The sequence below is a fragment of the Lethenteron reissneri genome, chromosome 10 (assembly GCF_015708825.2).
Source record: "Lethenteron reissneri isolate LAM-NWPU_2019-01 chromosome 10, ASM1570882v1, whole genome shotgun sequence".
NCBI classification, from domain to species: domain Eukaryota; kingdom Metazoa; phylum Chordata; class Hyperoartia; order Petromyzontiformes; family Petromyzontidae; genus Lethenteron; species Lethenteron reissneri.
In genome coordinates this window covers 10,810,279-10,831,592 of record NC_083788.1, presented here as the reverse complement: position 1 = coordinate 10,831,592, position 21,314 = coordinate 10,810,279, and the positions used below count along the sequence as shown (strand labels likewise).

General features: G+C 54.6%; 1 protein-coding gene across 1 annotated transcript in view; it reads right to left on the bottom strand.

Moving 5' to 3' along the window:
• Nucleotides 1–4,362: 4,362 nt before the first annotated feature.
• LOC133340569 (forkhead box protein K2-like) overlaps nt 4,363–21,314 on the bottom strand; it is a 55,041-nt gene continuing 38,089 nt past the window's right edge. The window contains exons 4-10 of the mRNA XM_061548895.1: nt 14,772–14,943; nt 13,927–14,073; nt 10,719–10,912; nt 9,954–10,144; nt 9,087–9,359; nt 8,583–8,813; nt 4,363–7,665 (exon numbers count right to left, since the gene is read on the bottom strand). Of these exons, the coding sequence (XP_061404879.1) occupies nt 7,430–7,665; nt 8,583–8,813; nt 9,087–9,359; nt 9,954–10,144; nt 10,719–10,912; nt 13,927–14,073; nt 14,772–14,943 (1,444 nt within the window). The 3' untranslated portion in view covers nt 4,363–7,429. The remainder of the gene's footprint in view (nt 7,666–8,582; nt 8,814–9,086; nt 9,360–9,953; nt 10,145–10,718; nt 10,913–13,926; nt 14,074–14,771; nt 14,944–21,314) is intronic.

Below are 21,314 nucleotides of genomic sequence, written 5' to 3'. Positions count from 1 at the left end.
TTCTCGTCATCATCATCTTAATAAATTCTACACGTCTCCTCTCCACTCCGTCTGCGTTAGATTAAGCACGACAATGTTACACGCCCAAGGCAAGTAAGTTCGAACCCGCTGAGCAACCACCAAACGCGCTTCGCCGCACGTGGTGGGCAGGCTCTTCACAAAGGCCGTGCGGCTCACGCCAGCAACGTGCGAATCGTTAGCGCGCGTTCTTTTGGGCCGAGAAACGTGAAACTTGGAAGTCTGAAACTGCACCGGCAAGCACGGGCCACGGCGGCCATCGCTGCCAAACCCGCTGATTACACCACGCTTCTCGCCATCGCCATCGCCCCACAGTTGTTGCGAAATCGACACCAAAGCCTCTCCTCTTGCGTGTTCCTTCTTAAGAGCATCCCACACCAAGAGAGACCACGCGCAAAATGTTACGCGCGTGCGCTCGCAAAGTACGCAAGCGCGCTCGCACTCAATTCGCCGTGCGCGCGCACACCGCACGCGCACGCACAGCCCTCCCTGAGCGCCCTCGCGAGTTCTGCTAGTGACTACATTCAGCAGGAGCAGGGGGTGGCAGCGGCGGCCGTGGCGGTGGCCACCACCCCCCCGTGCCTCCCGCTCACTGTCGACGAGCTGAGGAGCGCTGCTCATCCTCCGCACTGAAGGTAGAGTCGAGGTTGGGTCGGGCTAGGAACTGGGCCGCACGGCTCAATCTGGATTTGGGGATAGCCACACGCAACGCGCGCGCGTGAGAGAGAGACAGAGAGGGAGAGCTTGGCTAGGGCCGTGACCGTAGCTCGTTAGGTCACAACCCCCTGACCCGCTTTGTCAGTGCAGCAGAGCGAGATTCTAACACGCCCCGCCGTGGGGTTGTAGTCCGAGTTGTTCTCTCGTCGTCTCTGTGTGGGGGAACTCATTTTTGGATTCCAGGTGGAATTCTGTCGAGGAGTATCAATGGGACCCGTATCGACCACGCGCCGCATCCCGCCAATCCCTAATAAGGCACCCACACCCATACCGGTGAACGTGGCGCACATACATCCTTAGAGTCTGACAGCAATAAATTAACCTTCCCCGAGGGTTTGCGTGCGACGACTGTGCGTGCGCCTGTGTGTATGTGCACGCGCACACGTCTGCAGCTGTGTTTACGGGCGCGCGTTTTTGCGTGGGCAGCGGTTCGCGTGCTGAGTTTACAAACCCAACGAGCCGAGTTGGATACCCGCTCACGGCCAACACCAGTGACGTTTATCTGAACCGGTCCTGGGTCCCCCCCACTAAGTCGACTCAGCTTAAAATTAGTAACCTGGTGCGGTGTGTAAAAGCATCGCCACTGGGGAGACAAAGCGGTCTGGCATGGTGCTGGCCACCCACTACCTCGTGTGCCATGCTAACCTTCATTGGTGCTCGCAAACAGCACTTAAGGCTATACGGGGGGGGGGGGGGTGGGGTCATTGTCCTTGTATATAAGTGTGCATAGTCTGTGCTGGGGTACACAAAGGTATGTGTCCGCGCGTGTGCATGTCGGCCTTCATTGGTGCTCGCTAACAGTACTTGCCCCAAAAGTCTTAAGGCAATACGGGAGATGTTTGTCTTTGTGCGTGTTCGCGCGTGCGTGCGTTTCATTAGTGACTCAAAGTCAGGTTATAAATACGGGTGGCCCTGCCTCACAGGCACAGACGGGGACGGCAGGGGTTCAACGGCGACCCCCGCTCTGCCGCCCAGTGGGAGTCCCCCCTCTGGTTTACCCCGTTTCACTAAATCTGGGATCCCCGCTCGCGACTTTGGGCTCGGGCACCGAACCCTAAAAAAAAATACATCGCGGTGACTTTAAAATGGACTGGCGGCGTTTTACGCATGATGGAAAAGTTTGCCCTCTCGATTAACAAAAAAATATATGGGAGGGGTGTGTGTGTGTTTATTTTTTGTTGTTGCGCTGACCCCATTACAACGTTTAAAAAATAACTGCGGTACCCGTATCGCTCCAGCATGCTGGGGGGGGGGGGGGGGAAACGCAAAAATGTAAGGCATTTTTACGCGACACACAAACAGCATTCCTCTATCCCTCTATGGGGCAGCCCCAGCAGAGGTCACGCACTGACCCGGGGGACATCGGCCAGAAGCCACCTCGGGGTCAACCCTTCTCCACGTGTCCTCTGGGCCCATATCCCACCCTCACTCTGCCTGTGCCACCACAGCGTGGCATGGCCACGGTGCCTCTCTCAAGTCGAGCTCCACAACCGAGCGACCAGTTGTGCAACCGAATCACTGTTGAATTTGCGCAACTTAATAACTCGCAACTGCTTTGTCCACATCTCAGCAGGTGGTTGAGCAGCAAAGGCGTGGCCAAAGTAACTGGCCACGCCCCTTACAGCATAGCCTCACGCCTTGTATGGTTAAGCTCCACCCCCCTCACCACCTACAAAATCAGGATCCTAACAACCAATCACAGTTCACAAATGTGTCACGTGTTGAAATACGACAAATCGCAGAGCAGTCTGACAATTGAAAGCGGAGTCCACCTCGACTTTGAGCAACCTGTCGTGCGCAACTGCTCGTGACGGGCAACAGATGTCCACACGTGAGCCATTCAGTTGCATGCAACCAAGTTGCAAACACAGATCGCTAAGGTGGGGGAGACAAAGCGTCGGCGGCTACACTGAGACTTCAGACCACAGGGCCATACGGCTGCCTGACAATCAAGTGTGGGACAAGCCAGCAGACATTCTTCTTCTGTAGTATTACGGTCCGGTTATAACTTTAATTACATCTGTGACCTCTTTTTGGTTTTAGGCATAATTGTTTTTCCATTTAAAACCATTGGCGTGATGGGTGAGCGAACACGTCAGCATTTAAAAACAAATCCACGCGATTTTTCTCTCTTTTCGCCATTTATGAATTACTCTTTACGCAAATGGTTCGAAAAGTAAAAAAAACACTGAAAGGTTGGGAAATGGAAAAACTAATGCAAAACAAAAGCGAGAGAAGAGACGACTGGCCGAGGCTGGGCACCGCGAGGTACAGAACTCGAGCACATCCAAAAGGAGCGTTACAGTATTCGGATAAATGCGATGAGAACGTTTTAACTAAACACGGACCAAACATTTCTTTTTTTTTGTGAAGACTGCATGATGAAATGATCGAGAGAGAGAGAAAAAAAACGCCTACGTCTAAATGAGAGCGAACAGAGAACGGAATTACGAGAGCACTGATGGAGCAAATGGCGACGATCAACGATGCCTTATATAGAAAAAAAAAACAATAATCGGTGATTGTGATCTCAGCCACGGCTAGAAATCGGTGACCCAACCACCCCCCCAAAGTCCGCACGGATGGGTCCTGGCGGGTGGACCTGCCCCATGCACACAAACATATCCACACAAACACCTCACGTCAACACGCCTACATATTATTATTATTAGAGATATATACTTTATCGTTTTTTGTCATTTTTGTGGTGGGTTTTTTTGGTGTACAACCAGCAGGGTTACGGTTAACAATGGAGAAACGTTAATGAACAGACCACACGCTGCTGATGAGTCTCAGGATAGTCAAAACCAGTTCGGTTTGCCTGGTAGGCCAATAACTTGTTGGACTAAAATGAATAAAAATGCTTTACGCGATTGAACAGACCGACGTCTGTTAATTTTTTTTCAAGAAACTTATATTTATTTTTTTATCATAACACCGGTAACCTCCTTGAGAAATCTCACAAAGTTAGAAATTCAGTTCGTTACATTGTTCTCCGAGAGGAACTTAACAGCCACATTCCAGTGGTAAATAAAGCACAGCGAGAGAAACTGTCTAACCCCGGGTAGGAGGAGGAGGAGGGGAGGGGGTTCGGAGGTCAACTTTCCAACAACCTCTCGGGGCCCCTCCGGTCGACTTTCCACTGCTCTCACCGCAGTTCTCCGACGCGCTCGTGGCAAGTCAAAGGGCGGTGCGGAGCTCAGCGGTAGTGTTGGACGAGTGTTGCAGCTGCCCCCCCTTTGGGGGTTCCCACCGACACGTGGCTACGGGATCAACCGGGTAATGAGCGGAGCCCTCGAGCGAGTCGCGCTGGACCCGAGAACGCGCCGACCAAAATAAATCTTCTTGGTTCTTTCGGTAAAGTCACGTAGAAGGAAAATAATAAAATAAAAATAATAAAACATAATAAAATAATTCTCACGACGTTTCGGCCACAACGCAAGCAGCCGTCCTCAGGTGAAGAACATGTCTGTCGATAAGACAGTCTGACTCTGTCTTATCGACAGACATTATCGACAGACATGTTCTTCACATGAGGACAGCTGCTTGCGTTGTTGCGTTGTGGCCGAAACGTCGTGAGAATTATTTTATTGTTTTATTTTTATTATTTTATTATTTTCTTTCTACGTGACTTCACCGAAAGAACCAAGAAGATGAATCCCTGCAGTCACGAAAGCTTGAAATCGAGACCAAAATAAACTCACGCGGTCCGTCAGCTCCTTCGAATCGTGCCAGTCTGCGATCATTCTTTTGGGACCAGAGGTCAACAAAGGCGCAAAACTCCGCGGCAATTGCTTGCTCACGCCACCCGCTGCTGTCGGAAGGCCTCCGCTAGAGGGCGCTGCGGAGAGCCACTCGTGAGCGGCGACGGGGGGGACGTGCGACGACCGGGAGGTGACGGTGGCGCTGCGGTCGGTGTGCGTGCCACGGCGGCGTGCATGGTGGCGCTAGCGGGGGGGGGGGGGTGGGCCACCAGGGAGGAAGGATGCTGGTGGGCACGCGTGCCAATGCACTCTCCCTTACGTAAGTTTGCACAGAGGTACCGAGTCTCACATCGCTAAAATATATATATAAAGTGAATTTATATATATATATTAAAGGGAAGCGACTTAAAAGAAAATAAGTATGTTGTTTAGTTTGTTACAATCATAGTTCAGGTCAGTTTTTCTGGACGGGGGGGGGGGGTTGTCTGTTTACGGACACGCCGTTTGTGCATTCCGAAAGGCTGAAGAAGCGCTCGCGCGGCCGCCCGAGTGGATCTGTCAGTGGGTGATCAATTCGACAAAAACGATTCTTCTCCGACGAGTACTGAAAAAGCACCACGCACACAGTCGCTGGATCGCGGCGACGCGCAATACAAGAAATGCTTCTCTCCTAAGTGACTGTGTTTTTTTTTTCCTTCAAAGCCACATCACAAAGCAAAAAACTCGATATTGCAATGCAAGTCCACGTGTCAAAGGAAGCAACATTCGAGCGAACACGCACACACACACACACGAGTGTCTACAGATGTTCCGCGTGGTTTTTCGTTTAAGGCGTCGTGGGTTTCATGAGGACCCTTCGCATGCCATTAGTCTCGCCGACGTCCGTCTCTCTCTCTCTCCATGTGTCACTCCGTTAGTGCATCCTTGTATCTGTCCGTGCGTCTGCCCATCTCGGTGTCCCGTCCGTGCATCCGTCCTTCAATGCTCTACGATGTCCGTCTGCGCGTGTGTCCGTGTGTGGGTCGCTCTCTAAGTTAAGCAGCGTTTTCTTAAAGCTAATACGCGATCCAGCACCGAGGCACCTGTGACCTCTGGGGGGGGGTGCGGTTCAGGGAAGTGAGGAGGAGGGGTGTGATGTGGGGGGGGGGGTCTTTGGTGCTCGGCGCCCATCGTGACTGCGCGACAACGCTCGCTAGCCTTTGCCTCCCTCTCTCTCTCCGCGAAACAAAACAAAACGTTTTTTTCCCTGTTTTTTTTCGTTCACACGCGTAGAAAATTTTCTCTAAAAATAGAATGTCTCTGGGCGCCACGGGAGCGGAGCGGCGGTCAGCTCGGCGAGCCATTGGCGCACGAGCGGCGGGGCCCATTCGTCGCTCCAACGAGAGCCGCCCTCCTCCATCCCTCTCTACCCCCCCCCACACCGTGTAGTGTCGTCCGAGTTGCCATGTGAAGCAGACTCGCGCGCATATCGCTTTAACGGCACGCGCGCGCGCTCGCAGCTGCGCATCCCCGCACGCGCCCGCTCAGCCGTCTTAAGGGAGTTCAAGCAGCCCTCCTGGATCTTTGAGTGTACTTAGTTTCCGCAGCAATTTCACAATAAAAAATAAAATAAAAAATAAAAGCCATCGCCGTACGTGATTCTAACACGTGGCGGCTGCCCAGCCGGTCACGTCGCGTGTCAATTAAAAAACTAAACCGCCGCCAAACGACAACAACAACAACAACGATGGCGACAGTCGGCCTTGTGCATTCCGTTAAATACATTCACTTAAACGAGGCGCAACGACAATCAGGACGTCAGCAATATCCCACCGGCCGTGGCACTTCCCCCGTTTGCCAGGCCCCCCCCACCCCGCACCTCGCCGCCCGCTGAGCGAACGGGGATTGTGCGAGCATAGCGGATCCGACTCTTTCCCAGCGACGTCGCGTGTTACGCTTCACTCTGCTCCTTACCGTGCCGCCGTCGCCACCGCGCACACATTGCTACGGGGTGCGTCCTGACCCGTCCCTTGCTGGACATCCGTGAAAAAGAGCTTTTTGTAGCTCATCGGATTCCTCCTGCAGTATAAATACAGATTCTGATTCTGAAGGGTGACAGTTGTGGCTACACATGTTTTCTCCTCAATGCCTTACGGCGGGGGGGGGGGGGGCAGGGGGGGTCACGGCCGGTGGGGGTGACCCCGCTCGGCGAGAGGGACCGATGGTGGGTCAGCGCGAGGCCTGGAGGTCCGTCGCAGCAACAGCCGCAGGATGGACGTGGAGTTAGATGCCGCTTAGAGAGTTGCCGAGCCGAAAGACGACGTGAAGAGTAACCCCCGGCCGCTTCGCTCGGGGAAACAAAGTTCGTTAGCGCTGTGCAACGCAGCCACCGCTTCTCCCCTCTTCCCACCCCTCCCCCTTCGTTACGAAACGGTGCCTTCTGCCCGTGCTGACGCATGCGGTGATGGAAAGCGTCGGTGGGTCGGCTGCTTGGTCCCCCCAGAACAGAAAATAAAAAACGTCACGAGGTTTTCGTTTCAACTGTGAGCCTCGTTGGATTATTATCGTTTTTATTATTATTGTAAATGTTTTTTTTTTATCCCTTAATTCATTTTCCGGGGGGCGACCTCTACACCCCCCTTTCGTCGACCTTCTGACCTCAGCCCGTTGGCCTCCGATCTGCGCTGTAATGTCGCGCGGGCGCGCACGGCCCCGGCACGCGACACAATGAACCAATTTATTTTGCTGCCGTTCTGTTCGCCTCTCGACACACACGATAAAAACTCTCCCCCGCAGAAGAGAGACAAATAAAGCAATAAATACTGAAAATCAAATACGCCTGGGATGCTAATTTAAAACAGCCTAATTCGACGGGCGACTGGGAAAGAGTAAAATATCCGGCAACGCAAAATAAACCACACGCACGGGAGACAACGCGGCGGAAACTTATCGTGCGGACGGCGCTCGCGGCACGCCGCTAGCGCTCTCCGACAAGGCACGTGTGCGTCGCTTCACTCCTCCTCGACGGGCGACTGAGATGCGGCTGGGCTGAGTGGCGGGCTGGCCGGCGCCACGCCAGCTTCCCCGTACTGCTGCTGCTGCTGCTGGTGCTGCTGCTGCTGGTGCTGTTGAGCGTCAGGGTAGTGGCGCTTGGCGTCGGGCTCGCCGGCATCCTGCCCGCCGTCTCCGTCGTGCACCAGCCTCTTGCCGGCCTGCGTCGCCAGCAGCTGCAGCGGATTGGCGGCTCCTGGAGAGGGGAAGCGCACTGGAGGAGGAGGCGGCGCCTGTAGTGAACAACCGGCGTTGGGGGACTAGTGGGGCTGCATCAGCAGTACGGGAACCAGGAGAAGGACCGTGTTAGCGTTTGGGATAGGGTTGGGGATAGGTAGGGTGGTGCAGTTCGCAGAACTGTGCGCCTTTACTGAAAGAAGCATTTGAGTTCGATTGCTGACTCTGGCGCGACTTTGTGTGTGGAATTTGTTCTGAATGGGTTTCCTCTGGGTTCTCCAGTTTACTCCCATAGCTACAGACATATGGCGCAATTTACGTAGGCCAAGCATCCCCATGTGATTTTCCTGTGTACACAAGTAATTATTATTATTATATGGTTGGGATTAGGGGTAGAGATATGGTTGGCTTTCATTCATTGCCAGGTCGCTTCTGAACAGCTAATAGGTCTCAGTGGGCTTCACCTGGTAAAATATAAAAACATGTTTTAGTGATTTGCTTACCTTTCCTATACTTTGCACTCCGATCGTGTTTTTGTATAACTTGCTGTTGTAACGTTCTGACCCGTCCCCACTGGACATCCGTGAAAAATAACTTTATAGCGGATTCCTCCAGTTATAAATATTCAGATTCTGAAGGGCGATGAGAGCTTATGGCTATAGATAAGCTGTACTTTATTTTGCTTCCGATTGCCTCTTTTAATGCTTCCTCCCTCCCGCCCCCCCTCCCCTCGTCAGCTGGCTCTCCCTCGCTCGAGGTATCTCCTCAACACACGGTATACGATCCCAAAGAGCGTCTCTCCCCAAACCTGCCCCCAGGTCTCCCCCATATGTCCATCGACGCGGCCCGGCCGCAAGGCCCGGGCAGGCCGCTTGCCCTCCTCCCTGGCTCGCTGCGCCCCACCGGCCCCCGTCCGAGCGCCCCGCGCCGACTCACGCTGGGGCTGCAGCGCCGTGGCGCTGTGGAAGCCGTTCTCCGCGTGGTGCTGCTGCTGCTGCTGCTGCTGGTGGTGCTGCTGCTGCTGCTGCTGGTGGTGGTAGGAGGAGGCGGCGCTGGGGGCACCGAGCCACACGGAGCCGTGCGGAGGAGCGCACGGGGGATTGGGCCCCGCCGTCTGGATCACGGACGTCACGGCGCTCAGCACGGGTGGGCGCAGCGGCCTGAGCTCTGCGGCAGCGATGTTGAAGGCGAGCGCGCAAGGACACACGCGCGCACACACACACACACACAGACACGTGCACAGAGACACACGTGTGAGCGAGGATGACCATAATTTGTGCGTGATGGTTTATGCTCCTTTACGAGATCGGCAAGGTATTGTGGTTCGTTTGTGGCGAGCGCTTTCGCGTGTAATGAGTGCGAACTAATAACGTGTTCGTTTCGGCAACCGGACGCCCATGCAGCTCGATGGACACGGTCGCCAGCTATCGCTCGACTCACCTTCTTCCTCTTCCTCCTTCCTCTCCTCCAGCGTTTGCCGCAGCACGGAGTATCCGCCGTACGGCGAAGGCCCGTCAGGCCCGGCCGCAAAGTAACCCGACAGCACCGCGTGCTGGGAGTGGCCGCTGCCCTGGTTCAGGTGGGCGGGCAGCCCCAGTGCATGCTGGGAGTGGGAGAGCGGCTGCGCAATGCTGTACGCGATTGGTCGAATGAAGGTGCCCGGCAGCGGGTGCTGGGCTGTGAAAATCACGGGGTGGCTCGACACGGGAGAACCTGGCGACGAGGGGAGAGCACAGGGAGGAGGAGGAGGGGGAGGGGGGGGAGGAGGGGGAGGAGGGGGGGGGAAGTCAGGGTCACATCACGTGCGGTGTGACTTGCGTTGAAACCGCAGCCATCACTCGAGATCAAGCCTGACTGTGGATTTTAAATTACTATTAAGGCTTTCCAATGCAGCTTGAATGCCTTCACAATATCTCTCGTAAAGTTAATCCAATATTAACAAAACTTTGGTATAAAGTTGTGCTGCTGTTAGGGACTTACATCCTACACAAACCCGACCAAATTAACCAGAGGCTTGCCCAAAACCTTCCAACAAATCCTGACAAGCGCAAGCCTTTACCCCCCCCCCCCGATGATGTCACCACGCGCGCCAGGCGCCACGCGACGTCATCTTGCCCCGTTCGGATTGGAACGCAACGTGACGCGCGTCGGGCGAGCGTTCCAGAGCGCAAGGACGTCTGTGCAAGAAGCGGCACTCGCCGCGTGGACCGCCCCCCTCTACTGGACACCCGCGAAAAATGGAGCTTCGTGGCTCGTCGGATTCCTCCAGGACGAAAAAAATAAATCGATCGAGATTCCGACTCTGACCTGGCGCGCTCTGCGTGTAGCGCACGTCGTTCCGTGGCGCCGGCAGCGGCTTGGGGTTCCCCGGAGCGAGGGGGGGCTCTGGCCCCTCGAGTGGGGCCGGGGAGCCCTCGCGGGAGAGGCTCTCGGGGGTCTGCAGGCCGCTGGGCGGCTGGGACAGCAGGCCCGAGTGGCTGGGCGACGCGGGCGCGCTCCTGCCAACGGGCGGGGGGCGCACGGCGTCAGAAAAGAACGGCGTGCGTGCTCGCACGCGGCTACAACCATTAGAGCACACGCGTGTGCAGCGCTAGAGTTATCAAACGATAGCGCGCGCACAGCGACAAACATTACAGCGCATACGCAGTTGCTAGAATTATCAACCTATAGCAGGCACACAGCAACAAATATTACAGCAGGCTTGCGGCGCGAGAGTTATCAACCGAAAGCGGACACACAGCCCGCGAACATTACAGTGCACGCGAGGTGCTCAAGTTATCAACCCATAGCGCGCACACAAAGCACACAGCTGCAAACATTACAGCACACGTGCGACGGCTACTAGAGCTATCAACGGATAGCGCGCACTCGCGCAGAGCTACGACCATTACAGCGCATGCGCGTTTGGGGGCAGGTCGGGAAAACATTGCGGGGAGGGGTAAGATGGGTGGGTAGGGGGCAAAGATAGATGGTTGGAGGGACAGGCACGGTGACGGAGGACGAGAAGGTAGGGGGGGAGAGAAGGGGTGGGGGGGGCTGCAGTGGGGGGGGGCTGTGGGGGGGGGCAGTCACCGTGAGGAGAGGAGGCCAAAGGGCGTGCGAAAACAGGAGGCCCCGCGCTGCCGCCGTTTCTTGAAGGCCTGCTCGGTGAGCTTCGCCTGGCACGTGGGGTCGATGCGCCAGAACGAGCCCTTGCCCGGCTCCTCCTGCGAGCGCGGCACCTTCACGAAGTAGCGGTTGAGCGACAGGTTGTGCCGGATCGAGTTCTGCGCGCGACAACAAAAACAGAGATCCCCCGTTCAACCTTGGGGCAAGTGCTGTTAGCGAGCAACTATGAAGGCCGTAACAGCACAGGGGGTGGGTGGCCAGCACCGTGCCCGGCCGCCTTTGTCTCCCCAGTGGCGATGTTTACACACCGCACCAGGTACTCATTTAAGGCCAAGTCGACCTAGGGGAGGCCCAGGACCAGTTCAGATAATCATCACTGGTGTTGACCGTGAGCGGGAATCGAATTCGGGTCTGCAGGTTTGTAGCGCATTGCGCTAACCGCTACACCGCCGCTCCCCACACACACACACGCACATGCACCGTTACGTTGCGGCGCTCTCTCTCTCTCTTGGGCTTGCGAGCAGCCAGCAGCCACGCACTCCTTGCGAGCGGATGGACAGACACGTACCAGTACACGCAATTGGGGGCGATGGGTGGACGAAGAGAAGAAGGACAAACAGACAAATGGAGGAACGGACTAACAGATAGATGGATATATGAACAAAACGGATGGACGGAAAGACGGGACAAACAAACAAAAGACAAACGTTCGACGTGCGGACGGACAGAGAGAGAGACAGATGGACAGGTGTTCGTGTGGACAGAGCGGACGTATAGATAGATAGAGACAGACAGATGGCGAGAGACGAGACAGACGGACAGAGAGCATGATGGTGGTAACGATGATTTTGTCTATGGGACTCTTTAACGATGATGATGATATACACACATGATGATGATGTTGGTGGTAACGATGATGTTGTCTATGGTGACTCTTTAACTATGATGATGATGATATACAAACATGATGATGATGGTAGCGATGATGTTGTCTATGTGACTCTTTAACGATGATGATGATATACACATGATGATATTGGTGGTAACGAAGATGTTGTCAATAGGACCCTTTAACGATGATGATATACACACATGATGAAGATGTTGGTGGTAACGATGTTGTCTATGGGACTCTTTAACGATGATGATATACACACATGATGATGATATTGGTGGTAACGATGATGTTGTCTATGGTGACTCTTTAACGATGATGATATACACACATGATGATGATATTGTCTATGGGACTCTAACGATGATGATATACACACATGATGATGATGTTGTCTATGGTGACTCTTAAACGATGATGATGTCGATGCAGTCAGGAAGAGATTGAATGTCACGGCGCCTCGATCCAGATTCGTTTCGCCGGCACTATGACGTCACCCCGCACGCGCGTCACGCTGCGCCGCGCAACCCGGAGTGGATCCCCCCCCCACCCACCACCACTCTCGATTTCGGATCCGGATTTCGCGTAACTCGCGGCCGACGAGAGGACCTGGAAAACGCTCGCCGGACTCGCAGAACTCGGCCTGCGCGAGCTGTCGCTGAATTCGACTAACATCGCTCGACACGAGTTGTCGACCGGTTCGAACGATACAGCAGCGACGTATTGAACCAAAAAGTTTAACTCCGCTCCGGCATCCAGCGGCATTCGGCTTTCGAGACTCCGCCGCGGGGTTTCTTTCCCCCCCTCTCCTCTCACCACCGCACCGCACCAGCTCCTATCCAGACAGCGAAGTCATCATCGCTTCTGCATCAGCAGCAGTCGCGACAGCAGCAGCATCAGCAGCAACAGCATCAGCGGCAAGAACGAGAAGGGAAGGAGGAGATTTGAGTCGAGACCCAAGCTGACGGGCTCTTCCAGCAGCAGCGACAGCCCTTGACAGAGAAGCGGTAAGCGAGGGAGAGGCGGCAGACTTGGAAGGGAACTTGGGCCGCGTTCTTCGCTGTCCGCCGGGGCCGCCTCCAACCAGAAGGGAACTGAACGCCATCTCGTCCCCTCGCCTCGTTCACTTCGTCGATCCGCAAAACTTACAATCTCCTTCGCCGCGCCCCCTTCTCGCCCATCTTGTCCTCCCAACGTCACCGCCTTGAGTTTATCGTCTTAGCTATCTGCTCGTATAACCTCCCACCAGCAGCAACAACAACAATAACAACTCCCCATTTCACCATCTCAATATCAACCATCTCGTCCACCTCATCCGTGGTGTCCATCCTCCATCTCTAACCACGCGTTTCACCTCCCAACGAAACCGCCCAACGTCGTTATCCATCCCACCGCTCTCCTCTCCGCCTCTGCTCAAAGCTTTTACAAACACCCCCCGCCTCTTCCTCGACTTTGTAAATCGTCTCCAACCACGTCAACACCACCACCAACCTCCTCTTGCTTGCTCCCATCATCATCACCTGCAATCACCACTCATCACCTTCCTCCACCATCATCATCTACAACCACCATCCACCATCATCACCTGAAACCACCACCCATGAAGGCCGTAACAGCACAGGGGGTGGGTGGCCAGCACCGTGCCCGGCCGCCTTTGTCTCCCCAGTGGCGATGTTTACACACCGCACCAGGTACTCATTTAAGGCCAAGTCGACCTAGGGGAGGCCCAGGACCAGTTCAGATAATCATCACTGGTGTTGACCGTGAGCGGGAATCGAATTCGGGTCTGCAGGTTTGTAGCGCATTGCGCTAATCGCTACACCGCCGCTCCCCACACACACACACGCACATGCGCGTGTGTGTGTGGGGCACCGTTACGTTGCGGCGCTCTCTCTCTCTCTTGGGCTTGCGAGCAGCCAGCAGCCACGCACTCCTTGCGAGCGGATGGACAGACACGTACCAGTACACACAATTGGGGGCGATGGGTGGACGAAGAGAAGAAGGACAAACAGACAAATGGAGGAACGGACTAACAGATAGATGGATATATGAACAAAACGGATGGACGGAAAGACGGGACAAACAAACAAAAGACAAACGTTCGACGTGCGGACGGACAGAGAGAGAGAGACAGATGGACAGGTGTTCACGTGGACAGAGCGGACGTATAGACAGATAGATGGACAAAGAGAGAGACAGACAGATGGCGAGAGACGAGACAGACGGACAGAGAGCATGAACAATCAACGGTCCGCTCCGCTGCAGTCGCGGCCTCACCTGCCAGCCCTTGTCAGACATGCGGTAGAAGGGGTAGTTGTGGGTGATGTGCGCGTAGATGCCGCTGAGCGTGAGCTGCTTGTCGCTCGCCGACGTGATGGCCTGGATGATGAGCTGCGCGTACGAGTACGGGGGCTTCGAGCCGTCCTGCGTTGGCGGACACAGCCGGCGAGCGCACGTCAAACCGCACGTCAAAAAGGCACGCACGGACACACGCACGGACACACGCACAGACACACGCACGCAAGTGCAAGCGCGTGAACGCCCACACGCAAACGCGCGCACATGCGGCACGCTAACGGAAACACAGCGACAGGCTCACGCGCTAGCGCACAGCCACCCAGATGTATTTATTATTTAAATTGTTTTAATGGAGATGTATTTATTATTTTTATAATCTTTCGACACACGACGGAGTGAGCAAGGAGGAGGTGAGAGAGTTGCGGCAGTCTTTGCCACTTCTGATCGGATTCTTTCGAGTCACGTGACTTGTCGCACCGCTGTCCGGTTAGGTCTCCGATGAGAAATGTTTTTGATGGCTGTGCAGCGTGGCTGGGTGGCACGTGCTTGTTGACTCCAGACGGCACTGGCTGTAGTTGTGAATGGCGACACTAGGTGGTGTATCGGTGTGCAGGGCGGCACTGGATGTGACACGTGGCCGTGGAGGTTTGCTGCAGGGCGGCACGATGCAGACAGACGGTGGCACAAAGTGACTCTAGGTGGCGCTGGGTGTTGGTGCCGGGTGTGCCACGTGGTCAAGCAGGGTGGCTCGAGGTGGTGCTGTGTGTCACGTGGCAGTGCAAGGTGGATCTCGGTGGCGCTGGATGCGGGCGCCGGGCGCGCACCTTGGGGCTGTCGGCCTGGGCGCCGTCGCGCTCGCCGCGCTCCTGCTCTCGCTCCGAGACGGCGCGCGCCGCGTACTCGGCCACGAGCTGCAGGTCGGGCGCGAAGCCGCGCACCAGCCGGTAGCCCGAGGAGCCGGCGCCGCGGGGGCTCGACGGGCACGAGTTGGCGGCGCTAGCGCACGCGGGGAGAGAGGACACAACGCGAGAAAGTAAGCACAAAGAGCCGCGCACGCTTAAGCGCCGGCGCAAACGCGAGCACGAACGCGACTATAAACACAACCGCTAAAAACGACTGAACGCAAATGCCAAAACAGAAACAATAACATGTAAACGATAACACAAATGTAAGCATTAATGTAAACAAAAACACAAGCGTAAACACAGACACAAAGCGTAAACATTGGCGTAAAAATAACACAAGCGTAAACAGTGACACCAGTGTAAAACACAAACGTAAACACGGACGCGTAAACAGACTCGGCAGAACGTAAACACTCATGCGCAACATAAAACGCAAACACCGACACCGACCCAGACGTGAACACAGACGCGCACAACCAATGGGCCCCCCCCCGCCCATTTAGGAGGCACCTCGTCGGTGTGGCCGGGGAGGCTCGTGCGAGGTCGAACCTCCAAGCAAAAAAAAGAAAAGGTCATCGCGTTCGGCGCCACCATCGCTTCCTTCCCTCTGCCAGACAGATCCCCGCTGCAGATCTTAAGTCTCACCCGACTCGTGTAGTTTAGTTTTTTTACGCCGTGGTCGTGGACACACCGACCCGATCCCGCGTTTACTGGGTCCACTGCCCTGTGGCACACTTGGACCGGACTGCGACAAGGCGGCGATGCCCGAACCGCTCCCTTCCCCACCCCCCTCCTTCATCGAACCTGCGCTGACCAGCGTGGTGAAGTACGGTCAAACAACCCCAATGGCTTGACACGGCGTGGGGACGGGGGGGGGCTTCATCCGTCGGTCGAGTGACAAGTGGCCATAAAATGATCACGGCCATCGTAATAAAACCGACTGCGGTGGAGCGCGACTCGCCGTCCCGTTGACGCTGTCTGGGAATAACATTAATCTCGATGAAAGCGGTCAAACATCAGTGCGCTCGGCCATCAATAATTACCATCGCAGCCCATCGGCGAGCCGGGTAAATAATTTCGGACGCACGTAAATTAAAATCTCCGTTCATCTGCCCTTCTCTCCCAGTCGCGCCGCGGCCGCCCCGAACAACGTTCCCGACCGATCCCCGAGTCTGCGTCCTCATTTCGAGGAGAGCCCGTTCCTCCACCCTCGTCAACTGACGGCCACGCTTCGGCGTTCGGCTGGGGCGGGACGGCGGCTCGTCACCGCGACCTGTCGGTCGATCGCCGCTCTCGCTTCATCGACGGAATTATTAACGCCGCCGTGACGCGCTCGCGGCCGCTTTCACGAACAAATAACGGATCGCGATTTGCGGGAAGGCTGCTCGCCAACGGTGCGATTAGCTTCAGTGAAACAACACAGAGCCCGCGAAAATCCAGCTTATGTGGCATTCTCAGAAAACATGAAAACCCCACATCCTGTTCCAGGTTGTTCTGTGTTTACGGCATACATTGTTCATATTCATCACAGTCCACCATCATCATCAATTCAATTCAGTATCAACATGCATCTCACTGGCAATCGCCGTACATCACCAGAAAATCATCGGCCGTCTGGAACGCTCTTCCTTCCGATGTTAAGAAGTCACTGGAGTTATGCACTTTTAAATCATCTAGATTGAAAACTAATTTCTTTAGAACTACTTTTAGTGTTTATATTTTTGTCCTGCCACCGCACCGCCGATTAGCACGGTTGGCTGCGTACTGTACGAAAGAAGTTCAACGCACACATACACACATTTAGCCACATTCGTGTGTTACATTGGTACGTCACATTTGAGATGTGGTGTAAAATGTCCATCAAGAACCTATGAAGGCCTATACGGTACAACGCGGGGGTGGATAGCCAACATCACGGCCGGACGCCTTTGTCTCCCCAGTGCTGCTGTGTACATACTGCACTATGTAATCATTTGGACTGGTTCAGATATTCGTCACTGAATATATATTTAGTTGCGAGCTTGGTTCGTGCAAACCAGTGCCCCTCTATCGCCTTTAAACGGACCATTGGGGCAAGTGCTGCTGGCGAGTAGCCGCAACTATGAAGGCCGGCACGGCACACGAGGAGGTGGGTGGCCAGCAACACACCTGGCGGCCTTTGTCTCCCCAGTGGCGAAGATTTACGACACACCGCACCAGGTACTCATTTGAGGCTGAGTCGACCGAGGGGAGGCCCAGGACCGATTTAGATAATCGTCACTGGGTGTTGGCCGCGAGCGGGAATCGAACCCGGGTCGCCGGGTTCGTAGCGCAGCGCGCTAACCGCTACACCGCCGCTCCCCACACGCGCGCGCAATACACGCAGACACGCACGGAACACGGAAAGCACGCATGTGTACACAGTACTGTATATGACCGAGCGGTGCCCGATGCGATCTCATTCCTCTCCCTGGACATCGTGTTCCCCCCCTGCCTTTTGTGGCTTCCGACTGACCAAACGAGCCGAGCCACTTCACGTGCCGGCTCCCAGCCCCGCGGCGTTTTCTCGCAACGCGGCGGCAATGAACTCGCCACAGCCTCGCTCGGCCACCTCCCAGCGGTCACCGCCGCCGGCACCCAAACCCGACTCTCTCCCTGCGAGCGTCGCCACCTTGTCCTGGTTTTTTTCCCGGGATCGTACTCTTGTCGAGGTGGCGAACACACTGGGGAATCTGTACGTTTCCCCCCACCCCCGCTCTTCCGGCCCTGCAAGATGGTCTTCTTCCCATGACAAACCCCTGTTTCTTTTTATTTATTCGTGGGAGCCCACAAGGTCACGACCCGAGGGCTCTGGGCCCACCACTGAATCCCTCGACAGGCAAAGACGATGACATCTGAGTAACCCCAGTGCGACTGGGGAGGTCACGGGTCGAAGGCTCGGCTGCGTGCGACGATTTCACCCCTCCCCCACTCTCGCCCGGACGTGGTGCAGCGCATCCGACAGACTGTCACAACCTGAGTTTGCGATTCGATCCAAGAAACGATGAGTTTCAACGTCTCCCTTTTGTCTCGTCTGTGCCTCCTCTTCTCGTCTTCTCAGCCACGAGTGCCGCGTGTTTCTATTCTGTGCCGACTTCTTAAGTCGCATCCAAGGACGTACGTATGTTGAACTTCTCATGCGTGTATGTACGTTGAACCCCACCGCGCTAAACGGAGGTGCGGGGCGCGGAGGGACAAACTAAACACAAAAAAGCAGTTCTAAGAAATGAGTTTTTCAATTTAGATATAAAAGTGCAAAGCACCAGAGGCTTCCTAAAATCGGAAGGGAGAGTGTTCCAGACGGCCGCAGAAGCTCATCCGAAAGCCTCGTCCCACTGCCTCCTTCCCTCTCACCCTCGCTCTCCCCGAGACTCCTTACCTCCTGGACCAGCAGCTTAGAGACAATATCCCGTACCCTAACGTCACAGCGCTGAAGCGTCAGCCTCACGCGTGCGTACCCTTTGCATAAATCGTAAAACAATTACCGTATTGTCCAGATTATAAGAAACCCTTTTCAGCCGCCCCAGTACTTTAAAGCAAAAGTTGGGGATGCGTCTGATAATAATAAATCGGGTAGGGGTGTGTGTGTCTGTGTGTGACCATATTTGTACGATTTTATCAATACCGGGCACATGTTTGGGCTGCGTCGTACAGTCCGGAGAAATACGGTAATTGATTGCGATGTGGAGTACGATCCGATGCACGAACCATGGGCGTAAGAATCGACTACGAATCATCGAACCGACACATCTATGTAGGACTGCCAAAGGGCCTCTTGCCACCGTGGTATGATGCATGTATGTATGCATGTAGAACTTCTTTTGCACCGTACGTAGCCAACCATGTTAAATCAGAAACATAACAGAGGCCTTCATCCAGCAGCGGATCATTCACGGCTGATGATGCCGACGATCACAAATTACCACCGATGCATATCACGAAAGCTGGATGTTGTTTTTGCGGGTGGCTAATCGGCATTCAGAAAGAAAAAAAACAATTAGACGGCCCTGAAACGTGACGCATAACTCGGAGACACATTCACGACCATCACCATTATCATCTTCTTTACGAGCGCAATTTCACAATTAAGGACGTGGGTCACGCAGCGGTCCACTTCACTCCTGGGGCTTCAACGTCCATTTCGGCGCCGATGGCTCCATTACGCCAAAAGCCGCGGCGCTCCCCGTACACCGTGCCACACACTGCAGGCTCACCCCATTTCACCTCCGGCCGCAATTTCAGGCCACCGCTTCTGTCGTCTGGCACAGCCGCAGAGCTGGGCGGGCCGCTGCTTAGAATGTGCACAGCGTGAAATGTGATTTTGTAGCACTCCGACGCGTTGTTGTTGTTGTTTCGGGACCGTACCACGCCGTCGTTCGGCTCAGTGCGGTGTGCAACACGCGGCACAACAACGGCACAACGCAAACGAAGCAGCAAATACACGGCGATAATAAAATGTTATCTTTTAGTACAGATTCATCCCCGGGCGCAGTGCTTTGCTCGGCGTGCTACGATTCCCGTGACGAGGGTTCGATTCCCGGCCACTGCTAACGTCAGTGGCGGGTGACCTATGGCCTGGTTCGGCGAGCACCCTCCCGGCTACCGCTTCCTTCGCCAACCTCGCACCGAACACCGCGAGTGCCGGTTGGCGGGCGACACGGCACCGGGGCAGCGAGGGCCTTCTTCGTACCAGCAGTGGCCTTACCAAAGTGTTGGGAATTATTCCAAAAAAGATCATTTAGCCCGGATTTGTCACCGAGACCTCTAATTGCTGATCACTTTCAAGATACCGACCTCAAGAGGTTTCATTCCATTCACCGCTCATACGCCAAGGTTACGCCAAGGTTCTGCAGACGAGCCGCCCTTCGTAACTGTGAATCTGCAAGGGTGATGTATCCTGTCTTTGGAATAATTAATAACCACCGGTGTAATTTCTTCGTTCTCAATAGCATTCCGTTGTTTGATTAGTCTAGCCACGTTATTCCCTCTGTAATCTTCCACCATTGTTGCCAAGAGAGTTTCTCTAGCACATCGGGTACTGCTTCCAGTTGAAATCAAATGTTTACGTCTTGAGAATTAGGGAAACTGCTGTTGCAGTATTAGTTACCAATCTGCTTTCTCCACATGCAAATGGGCGGTCACTCATCACTTGCTCACTCACTCAGTCACGCGGCTGCCACTGTGCGCAACATTTCAACGTGGAACGATAAAACTGTGACGGAGATGACGGCGGCCATGCCGAGACCACGACGGCGATGATAATGATGATAATGATGATGATAATGATGAAGAGGATGACAGCAATGATGATGAAATTACCAAAGACGAGGAAGATTAGTATGGCGATGGAGGTGGGTGACTTCACGCCGGCGTGCAGAGGATGAGAGAGAGTAGCCTGTGCAAGGAGCGTGTAAGCAGAGCACGAGGAGAAAGCGAGGAGAGAGAGCGGGGAGAGAGAGGAGAGAGCGAGAGGGGGTAGAGAGGGGGGGTTATATAAAGCAAAGCATTACAAAAAATACGAAATGATGAACAAAGCAAAGTGCCGACTACACCGATCATCTTCTTGTTTCCACTGATCGTAAAAAAAGAGAGCCAGGAGAGAGCGGGGAGAGAGCGAGGGGAGAGCGAGGGGAGAGCGAGGAGAGCAAGGAGAGAGCGAGGGGAGAGCGAGGGGAGAGCGAGGGGAGAGCGAGGAGAGCAAGGAGAGAGCGAGGGGAGAGCGAGGAGAGAGCGAGGGGAGAGCGAGGGGAGAGCGAGGAGAGAAAGGAGAGAGAGACGGCATCTGCAGGGCTTGGCGAGCGCTCCGATCGCTCTTCCTGTGCAAAAGAAAAAACCCGAGGTTGTTTAAGGAAACGTGGGGGCGTGTGCGTCTCTGTTAAACATCTGGCGTACGCGGGCGCCCACTATTTTTTGCGGAGCCAGTGATTTTATATTTAGTTGTACTGTACAGCGGGACCGCATGGTTCAGGAACGGCACAACCCACATGAAGGAAGCAAACTGGAATTCTGTTTTGTTTCCACGAAACCCAACTACGTTATTTAGTTGTTATAAAACAGGGGCCCCCATCATTGAGGCATGCCGTAGGCTTTCAAGATCCAGAGCCTTTGCAACAGATGACGGTGGCGGCGGCGGTGATGGGATGATTACGATGGCAGATAATAATTATGGTGTTGGCATTGCCAGTCATGAAGGCAATGATGGCAAATTATCCAGAGCAATAGGAAGGTGGTGGCGGTGACCCGGATAAAAAAAAAATACCAAGATAATGCAAAACAAACAGAGGCATGGCTATAAAAATTATTTTGAATTTTACCTGTCCAGAATGGGTGGTGAAGACATACATTGGCGCCTTGTGTTTTTTATTATTTAAAGGTCACGTGCGTTCCCGAGTCATGAGTGAGAAGCTAATAATTAAACCAACCTTCAGCGTAGAAAATTAAATA